General features: G+C 38.9%; 1 protein-coding gene across 1 annotated transcript; it reads right to left on the bottom strand.

Moving 5' to 3' along the window:
* Positions 1-7,718: 7,718 nt before the first annotated feature.
* On the bottom strand, positions 7,719-8,657 carry LOC149474100 (olfactory receptor 5V1-like). The gene has a single exon (XM_089672564.1). The coding sequence runs from the start codon at positions 8,655-8,657 to the stop codon at positions 7,719-7,721; it is 939 nt and encodes a 312-aa protein (XP_089528690.1).
* Between the last annotated feature and the right edge of the window lie 2,131 nt (positions 8,658-10,788).

The raw sequence follows: 10,788 nt of genomic DNA, 5'->3' as shown, positions 1-10,788 counted from the left end.
CCCCTCCAATGCGGTTGAACTACATCTATGCCTACAAACATCAAAGATGATGGATCCCTATTATGATGTGTTCTATAGTGCATAGAAAGTGAATGATCCTTAAAACCTTTCTTCACATTATTAACATGCTCCCTAAGTCTATCTTTAAGTTTCCTGGTCGTGCGTCCAATATATTGTTTTTTACAGGGGCACTGTAAAAGATAAACAACGTACCTACTATTACAGGAAATAAAATTCTTGATCTTAAAGGTTTTTCCCGTAATAGTAGAGGTGAAATCCTCAACTTTTCGTTTCCTTTTACCATTGCAAGTGCATATGATACACTTATTACATGGAAAAAAACCTTTTATTTCACCAAATAAAGATACAGACTGCGGAGGATTGATAATATTTGGGGCAATAAGACTTCTCAAAGACTGTGCCTTTCTATATATTATTTCCGGTTTATCTGGCAGAATCTTGGTTAGAATTGGATCTGCTTTAAGAATTTTCCAGTTCTGGTTTATTATTTTAGAAATCATTTTGTATTGTCTGGAAAATGTAGTTATGAAAGGACAGACTTTCTGTGGCTTCTTTAGAGTATTACCCGCTAATAGTGCCTCTCTATCCATATCTGCTACATTATGGATAATCTGGGTAAGGTGCGTTTCTTCATATCCCTTTTCTAAAAATCTATTCTTCAAAATCTCAGCCTGGGATAGGAAAGTATTTACCGAGGTACAATTTCGCCTTATTCTAAGGAATTGTCCTTTTGGTATATTTGAAAGCCACAGAGGATGGTGACAACTATTAACAGGAATATACCCATTCCTATCTACTGATTTGAAAAAAGATGAGGTTATGATCTTATTGTCCAAATTCATTAATGTCAAATCCAAAAAGTTGATGTTGGTCCTGCTGTATTCAAATGTTAGTCTGATATTCAGGGTATTGTTATTGAGTGTCCCAAAAAAATTAATTAATGCTTGTTCGTCTCCTTTCCATATCAGGAGGATGTCGTCAATATATCGTTTGTAAAAATATAACTCCGGCCAATCTCTGGCATACACGACATCCTCCTCCCATCTGGCCATAAATAGATTGGCCAGACTTGGAGCGAACTTAGCTCCCATAGCGACACCCCTTGTTTGTAGATAAAAGGAACCATCGAACCAGAAATAATTTCTGGTCATGGCGAAGTCCAACAATGTCAAAATAAAATTCTGGTGTGAACCTGTTAAAACCGACTCATCGAGATAAAATTTGACAGCCTGCATGCCCTCTGAATGGTCAATGCTGGTGTAGAGAGACGTAACATCAGCAGTGACCAGAAATGTATCATCATCTACAGAAAGGTCTTTTAAATCTTGCAGGACCTGTTTAGTATCCCTCAGATATGAGGGAGTTTTCACATGGATGTCACATTTTATTTTTGATCACATGTCTTTCTTTTGTAATTGATTTAATTCGGATCATGTTTTAGGTTTTTTGGTATTATAAATTAATATTTGTTTATTTAATGAAAGGGTATAATATTTTTCACAGAGAGGAGGAGCGCGGTATATATTTAAAAAAATTTTTTTGGAAGTTGTGGACCAGTTACTGGTTCCCCAACCTTTCAGACACATGGTACTCAACTTGGCTCACAATGACACATTGGGAGGTCACCTCGGGATTGAGAAAACAAAGGCATGGATAACAGACTACTGGCACAAGAAGCTCAGAAAAGGGTCTACAATCAGTCCACCGGGTAGAGACCAGGTGGCGGTGCTTATGATCACAGTGGAGAGTATGTTCCTATCCAAGTGGCAATACGAGGTTGGTGAGATAAACTAAAAGGTATACTGAACTGTGAATCTGAAGCCTTATCAAATCTACTGTGAATCTATTAAAGCCCTGCCAAGACTTGGAGCAGATAGCTTCCCTGGCTGAGGTTAATTTAGAGCTCCATGTAGGGATGGAACTAGCTAGTTTCCAGTTATGATCACCCTCTACAAGCCACAAACTCAACAAATAATAGAGTTTTTACATAAGAAGTAGGAAATCTTTTCAGGCCTGCCAAGGCTTGCAAATGTGATTGAGAATAGATTGTCAAGGATTAACATGAGCAAAACTGTAACATATTCAGTAAGGAATCGTAGAGTGAATGGTTAAGTCCAATTGTGTTGGTACCTACTGTAAGTCCAATGGGATTCTGCAGTTTTCCAACATCTGCAAAAAACGCTAAGTTTTGAAGTTTGATGCATATCTGATGCCCATGAGCTGATAGAGAGGTTGGGTCCAGCCTATATATTACTCTCTTAGATCTCATTAAGGAGTACTGGAAAATACTTTTAACCAGGGAAGCTAGAGAAAAGACAGTATTTTCTACACCAGAGGGTCACTTTCAATACAAAAGAATGCCTTATGGGTTGCATTCTACCTTGGCTAATTTTCAGAGTGGGATGGATAAAACACTGTGGTCTCATCAGAAGTAGACCTCAGTGTCATCTCAATGACATTGTTATTTTCAGTACAGACTGGGAGTCACATCTTCCATGAGTACAGGCTGTGTTGGACTCCTTAAAGAAAGAAAGTTTTACTTTCAATTCTGTGTCATTGGGATGGAATAGACCAAATATCTCAGGTACATTGAAGATAGAGGTTTGGTGAAGTTTCAAATGAACAAGGTAAAGGCTGTTCAGGCTTGGTCCTGCCCTGTCACAAAGAAACAGGTCCGAGCATCCCTGGGCATAGTTGGGTACTACAGATTTCTTGTCCTCAGCTTTGTCACTATTGCTGCACCACTGGCTGACTCTATGAAGCGTAAGAAGTCAGTCATGGTTTGAGTGATTGTAAACCCTTATTTTTCTAATTAAAATAAAAATAAAAAGAGGTTTATACTTATCTTTTCTGTGCAATGGTATTGTACAGAGCAGCCCCTTACCTCCTCTTCTGGGGATCCTGCTGGTGCTGTCTACTCCTCCTATTCTGTGTGTGCCTCCATAGCAAGCTGCTTGCTATGGGGGCACACATGCAAGTGCACTCCCAGGCTGGGCTGTGTGTGTCCATAGACACACGCAGTGTAGGTCATCTCTCCTCACAGGATTTGACTGAAAGCAGCAGGAGCCAATGGCTGCACTCAGCAAAGCCTGTGCGAGCAAGCAGAGGAGAAAGAAGACCTGCAGCCAGGTGCAGTGCTGGATCGATAGAGGAGAGAACTGGTATTGGAAGGTTTTTACCTTAATGCTGTGAATGCATTAAGATAACAAAACCTTTAGCGTTTAGAATTAGATAAGTGGAATGAAAAAATCTAGGAGGCTTTTCTGGAGCTGAAAGAAACCTTATGCCAGTAACCAAAGCTAGTTGCTCCAAATTTTTCTAAACAGTTAATTGTCCACATGCATGCCTACAGTGAAGGTTTAGGAGCTGTTCTGTCCCAAGAGGTCAGTATGGAGGAACACGCCGTAGTCTTTCTCAGCAGGAAGTTTATGGCCACTGAGAAAAACTAGTGGAGAAAGAATGCTTCACCAAGTGGGCTTTGGATTCACTACACTATTTTCTCCTTGGCAGGAAGATCAGTTTGTTGATAGACCAAACCCCGCTGATGTAGATGAAATAGAACAAGCACATGAATGCTAGGGTAACCAGATGTTTCTCGTGCCTACAAGAACTTAATTCATGGTGGAACAGGGGCATGGCAAACAAAGTCAGAATGTCAATGCTCTTAGAGTACACTACAGAGTGTCCCACATTGTCTCTGTCACCTCTGCGATGAGAAGAGGAGGGGGTGTGGAAATATGTACATGATACCAGGGATGGATCCTGGATAGTAAGTGTCAACATTATTTGGCTTTTGGTCCCTTTAAGGGGGACTACAAGAGAGGCAACTTTGATTGCTCAAGATTAGCCCACCTGCGGGAGAGCTCTAAAAAGGGCAGAAAGTAGCCAGCGAGGGTTGCTGAGGTGTTGTGTGGAGTTAAACACAGTGTTCTGTGAGCTACTTGTTTGCTGAGACATTGCTAAGCTGCTGTGACTTTTTGTGAACTCTGAGAGTAGACCCTGTTGTGGGACAAGCTGCTGGTCAGCTGAAGCTTTGTTTTGTGATCCGAACTCCAATTATCACTCTGTTGTCACAACAAAGAGGTTGGATGATATGGATTATATTTTCTCTTATTGCATGAGCATCAAATAGTCGCACAGGCTTGTGCAATAGAAATATGAATTTTTGTAAACACAAAGCTGTATGAATCTGAATTTTGAACTATGTATGGGCAGGCTGGTTGTACAGATCTACAGAAGGTAATTTACCGATCGATTTCTGTACAACTAGTCTGTCGGATTTTCCCCTGGTCGATCAGTGCATCTGGTTATAGCTGGCAGTGCTGATCAGTGTATTCTGATGGCGGGGAAATCTTTCCTCTGTCAGAATACTATAGCTCAGCAGCTGAACAAAAAAAAAAATGAAAAAAGACTCACCTATTAGCTGCTGAAGTTTATGGAAAAAGTACAATTGTACAAATTTCTGTCTCATCAAACTCAGCTCATTCTTTTCTTACTGCTGCATTAACATTTTACACAAAAAGATACTTTTAACCCATGTTCGTTATACAATAATATTGAAAGGGAAAAGCATGTTTTCCTAAATCAAGGTGAACTTTAAATTTAGGCTTTATCATTCTACTACATAAAAAACAGAAAAATACAATTAGGCGATGTTTTTGTACTCCAGAGTGAAAACGCTTTTGGTCCCATAAAGAATAGAGAATATGTGACACACTCCAAAGGCAAAAGGTTCGGTCAAAAATGATAAAACAGCGTTCACTAACACCCTATTAGTAAACTAATGTATATATAAAGTGCAGCGCTCGATATTAAAACCAATAAAATGAAAATAAGTCCTTATTAGATGGTAAATATATATATATATATATATATATATATATATATATATATATAAAAATTCAAAAGATAGTCCAGCAAATCGAAATAAAGATATAAGTGCTCAGGTGACTTAAAAGTCCGGTATCTGTGTGGTAATGATAAAGCAATGCGCACTCACCGGACGCGCATAACAAATGCGCTTTTGTATATAAACAATCCAGATGTCCTCTGATAGATGTCCTCTGATAGTGGGTGGTCCTCCCTCTGTTTGGTATGAGGCTGGTGGTCCTCTTCCACTAGGGGTCCCCCTATATGATCCTGGTAGGTAGTATCCCTCTGGTTAACTAATGTTGTAGATATACAGACTAGTAAACTAATGTTGTAGATATACAAACCGTATTACAGTGCAAAAACTATAAAAAATGCAAAACAATCACAGTGCTATATGCCAAACCCTAATAAGAGTGTCGCTTACTGATAATATCAACATAGAACATCCCCCATCATAATATAAATCAATTTGGGCAAAAATATATAACAATAAGTATATGTGCAAAAAAAGGTGCCATGTGCAAAACCCTGTGAGAATGTCATGTACTAATAAATTTGACACATCATTCCCCATCATACTACATAAAATGTTGCAATATGTGCAAAAATAAATATATAACAATACTTATATATGCAATACACATATATATGTGCTGTCAATTTACGCAGTGCTTTACATATATATTATACATTGACATCAGTCCCTAACCCTCAAGGGGCGTACAATCTAAGGTCCCTAACTCACATTCATACATACACATACTAGGGCCAATTTAAACAGGATCCAATTCACCTACCAGCATGTCTTTGAAGTGTGGGAGGACACCAGAGTACCCAGAGGAAACCCACACAGGCACAGGGAGAACATGAAAACTCCAGGCAGGTGGAGCCGTGGTTGGGATTCAAACCAACAACCCTAGTACTGCCAGGCGGAAGTGCTAACCATTTAGCCACTGTGCTGCTCATATAAATACCTGAAATAAATAAATAAATAAATATATGTATAGTTTAATAGTCCATAACAAATCGTGATGCAAAAGAAAAAGTCCTTCAATCTAAATATATCTGTGTCTTTAATCCTTTGTGTTTCTTAAAAAATCACCACCACACCATGTTTTATTCACCACCAAACGAATTGAACAAACTCACCAGAGCTCCAGGCTGGTCAAATTATAAACCAGATACTACGCATTGGCTCTGGGAACAATGATCTGCAGTGATGTTAATGACTCTTATAACCTCTTATCTGGACCCTCCTCATTTATACCTGGAGCAGGGGTGGACTGACCATTTGGAAACTCGGGCACTGCCCGAGGGCCTAGGGTCAGTAGGGGGCCCCATGAGATGCCCCTGGTACCTTTTTCATAGGCTTTTTTGAGTTTGAGCAAGGACACAGGGGCCCCATGATCCCCTATTGCCCAGGGGCACCATGAATTGTCAGTCGGCCCCTGACCTGGAGCCATATGAGAAGAAAGAAAGAGGGAACTCCATAGCGTGAAACCATTAAAAATGCTTTATTCTAATAAAACATCCACATCACACTCACATTAGTCAGCGTCATCAATGACACTGATATGATCAGCATAAGTGAAAAAAGGGTAGACTCCGGTCACTGTAATCACTGCAAGCTCATACGCGTGCTTACGCATCACGTGAGCTCCTGACAGTGACCCATTCTTTCACAAATGTTTGTAGAAGCAGTCTGCATTCCTAGGTGCTTGATTTTACACACCTGTGGCCATGGACATGATTAGAACACCTGAATCCAATGATTTGGAGGGGTGTCCCAATACGTTTGGCAATATAGTGTATACATTATTAAAAGCAAAATTACCTTTTCAATGTAGAAAACCAACTCACTATAGCAGAAAAAATTATTAGATCTTATTTCTATGTGATGCCTCTACCAAACATAATTTCTTGATCCATTTTGTCTTATTAAAGTGTATTTTGAGAGGCTTAGAGCCACCATTGTTTTATTTTTACACAAATATTTTTTTTTCAAGTTTAAAGATATTTACAAAGAGACAGAAAAGATAGCATTAATCAACAGGTAGGTTCTACTGTCATCCTTATATATAATAAATCATAAACGACTAATAAGAATAAACCATTTCAGGAATGTTGTACAACAAGTATTCATTGTTTTTGATGTCTCAGATTACAGGTTTCTCCTTCATATATGGTTTTTTAATTTCCATTTACAAGTTTTTGTTTCTGTCTGGAACCCTGTGTAGGGGTGTTCCCTCACTTCTTGTTCCTTTGATTCTGATGCAGGAAATGGGAGATCAGTTGGTATTGGGACAAGAAAACAGCAATAATATATTGTCCGAAAGTTCCAACCCTTTCTCCCTCTACTAAAAATGTTTTTTCTCTGTGTTTCCCCATTGGAGAGATCTCCCATCACTTCTTGTCCTGACCAAAACTGAAGAGCAATTTTGCAGCTAAGCATAATGGCTTTATTCGAGCTTTAATAATGAATGGTGCAATATTTGCATAAAACATTATTTGAAACATTAGAGTCACTTCACTCTTTGAAGGTTTTGCATAGTTTAGGGTTCCTCTTTGCACCAGAGGGTCCACATTGACCTTTTGGACAGGCAGGTCCTACGCTTGTTAATTTTTGTTTTTTGCATAACAAACAAATGCTTAGGTAGATTGTGACCCATGCTGTACAAAGAGGCAAGAAGCCATGCTTATGGGGCTTGTGCCTCTATAATATCTAACTATATGCAACCTGGTATAAGCCTGCAGGCACTAGCAGGCACTGAAAATATTTCTTGAGCCTGTTGAAATATATAAAACAATAATAGAAGCCTTTCCTTTTATGAGCAGCAAGAATATCTATTTCTAAATTTCAAAAATGCAGATTTAACATCATTATTTCTAAGGGTATAAATGACAGGATTAAACATTGGAGTTACAACACAGTAAAAGATGGTAATCACTTTGTCTGTTTCTGGTGTTAAGCTTGACCTAGGTTTCATATAGGCAGCCATGACTGAACCATAATACATTGTCACAACTATCAAATGAGATCCACATGTAGAAAAAGCTTTCCTTTGTCCAGCTGATGATGTAATTTTAAGTATACTTGAGATGATTTTAATATATGAAACTACAATAAAGGCAACAGGAATCATGAGAACAATTACACCAACTATGTAATTAATGCTTTCAATGAAGAAAGTGTTTTCACATGACATAGATAAGATTTCTGGTACTTCACAAAGAAAATCATTTATTTCATTGTTCCCACAAAGATCTACATTGAGTATAAGCGCCACATGTAAAATAGAAAGAAGGAATCCACAAATCCATGTACTAACAGCTATTCTGACACAGGCCATACTACTCATGATGGTAGTATAGTGTAATGGATAACATATGGCTACATAACGATTATATGCCATTACAGCAAGCAAAATACACTGAGTTTCCCCTAAAGAGAGGCAAATGTACAGTTGCGTTGCACACTCTGCATAAGTGATTATTTTCTTTACCGACATCAAATCTCTCAGCATTCTTGGTACGGTTGTAGTTGAAAAACAGATATCCAGAAAAGAGAGGTTGAAAAGAAAGAAATACATGGGTGTTTGAAGATTGGTGTCTGTTAAAATGAGTCCAATGATTAGAATGTTTCCAGTCAAAATGATCAAATACCCAAGCAGAAAGATTAAAAAAAGAATAAATTGAATTTTTGGATTTCTAGAAAGTCCAAGAAGAATAAATTCTGTAATCACGGTGTCATTTCTCAAAGCCATTCTTCACAATATAATGGAAAAATATAATTTTGGTGAAGTGTTTTAAAAATGTATCTTAAAATATATCACTAGCATTCCATTTGTTTTGCACAGGGTAGGGAATGGTTAGAATCTTTGTCCCATTTTTTATTTCCTTTGTCCAAAAAGGGAGATTGTCTTTCACTTCCTGTCCCAAAAACAAAGAAGAAAACTGGAAAAATCTCTTCTGAGGTTGTTACCACTGATACAGGTGTCCTCATTGTTTATTCCTGTTCTAATGACAACTAGGGATGAGCTCAAGGGTCCATATGATATTTGGCTGCTCGGGTGGTTGAGTTTAAGCTCAAAACACAACATCATATATATATTGGGTACAGTAAAAAGACTTGGAAAATCAGCAATCCACCTACATACAAGGAAATTATCAAGCATGCTTATAACATATTATTAAGTACAAAAAAATAAAAATATACAAGACATATAACAATACATACATACTGTAGGTGCCAGGGTATGTCCAGTAGTTACTAATTCAAAATGTGTGTGTTGGCCCTCTCTAATTCTATTGCAAAAGACCCTTAGGTGTCTCCATTATAGGCCTAGCTCCCAACATTGTGTGGCACTGATTGGTGGGACAGTTATCACTACCCTATAAAAATTAAATTAACTTCTGAGGATTGGGTACTTTCAAATATTCCTTGTTACCAGAACCTCACCTCTTTTTATGAAAAGTGTTAATGAACTAACTTCCCAGAATTTTGGATAAGAAATTTAAAATTCACAGGTGTTACAGGGCTCCCCCATGTCAACGTATGCAGTACAAAGTCAGCAGCCACTAAGCAAGGCAAGGCTTTGAAACTGGTATCTGGAGAAAAAGGGTGTTTTCCTCTTATCTGTTGAGATATATAGAACTGTAGGCATGGAAGGTGAGGCAGTGTTCCCAAGAGAGTTAGAACTTAGGATCCTTAGGGCTAACAATACTGCTTTAAGTTGTTATAGATTGTTTTATGTCACGTTTTAATTAATAAACATTTTTATACTATGGGTTTTCCTTCCTTTCCTTCTGCTCTGTTACTCAATTGCCATTGAGCATATTATTTGGCTGTTATCTGTTGATATCAATACTGGCGGACACCGTTCAGATTCTTTCTGTGGTTTGAGTGCTGTTTGAACTGCTTACTTGATAAGCAGCAGGGGCGGACTGACCATTTGGAAACTCGGGCACTGCCCGAGGGCCCGGTGTCAGTAGGGGGCCCCATTTGATGCCCCTGGTACCTTTTTCATAGTTTTTTTTGAGTTTGGGCAAGGACATATGGGCCCCATGATCCCCTATTGCCTGGGGGCCCCGTAAGTTGTCAGTCCGCCCCTGATAAGCAGTCAAATATCTTTGGCGAGTTTGTTTGCCCTCCTGGGAGACCTTCACCAGGGTGTATAAAAGAGGTACTTCGGCACCTTAAACATTCAAATTTAAATTATTTCATCACTTATCTTTACACATGGGTCTAAATCTGGCCATATGCTGTTTGTATATATCTGTTAAATGAAAAAATAAACTGTCTAGATAGATTCCTTTATCTATAAAAACAAATAGATGAAGGATTCCATCCAGCTGGGTCATTGTATTCTGACAGCCACACAACTAGAGTTGCAACTAACACCATTATATTCTCCAGGGACTTTGTTTTCAGAAGATATATAATGTTTGGGGGTTTAAATTAATCTTAAAAAAAAAGTAAAAATAGTAGTGGCAGTGAAAGAGTTCAATTGACTTGGTGCAGAGAGGGCCACCCATAGCTCAGATTTGAGCTAGATGAAATGTGAGTTATGTATGGCCAGCTTAACCATTAGCCACCCGGCCAATGGCCGTTTGGCGGCTTCAGAAGTGTCTCTGCACTCCGGGTGCACGCCATTTGGCGTGCTCCCGCACATGCGCAGTTTGCGCTAATGCAGAGCGGCGCAGCAGTGCAATCTGTCACCGGCCGTGCACCTCGGACACGGCCGATGACAGATCCGAGTACCGGCTCCCGTTGCTGGTACCATGTGACCTGCTGTGACAGCAGGTCACATGACAGTTGTATACAATGGATGGCTTCATTCATGATGCCATCCATTGTATACTAGTGCCTAGCTGTGAATGGTCACAGCTAATCAC

Source organism: Staurois parvus, unplaced genomic scaffold (genome assembly GCF_062004578.1).
Source record: "Staurois parvus isolate SC_StPar_1 unplaced genomic scaffold, SC_StPar_1.0 ptg000011l, whole genome shotgun sequence".
In the NCBI taxonomy this organism is placed as follows: Eukaryota; Metazoa; Chordata; class Amphibia; order Anura; family Ranidae; genus Staurois; species Staurois parvus.
Note: the sequence above shows the minus strand (reverse complement) of the source record. Positions and strands in the feature narration are given on the sequence as shown.

Excerpts from the sequence above, each read along its gene's own strand:
- LOC149474100 (XM_089672564.1), bottom strand. The coding sequence starts at position 8,657 with ATGGCTTTGAGAAATGACACCGTGATTACAGAATTTATTCTTCTTGGA.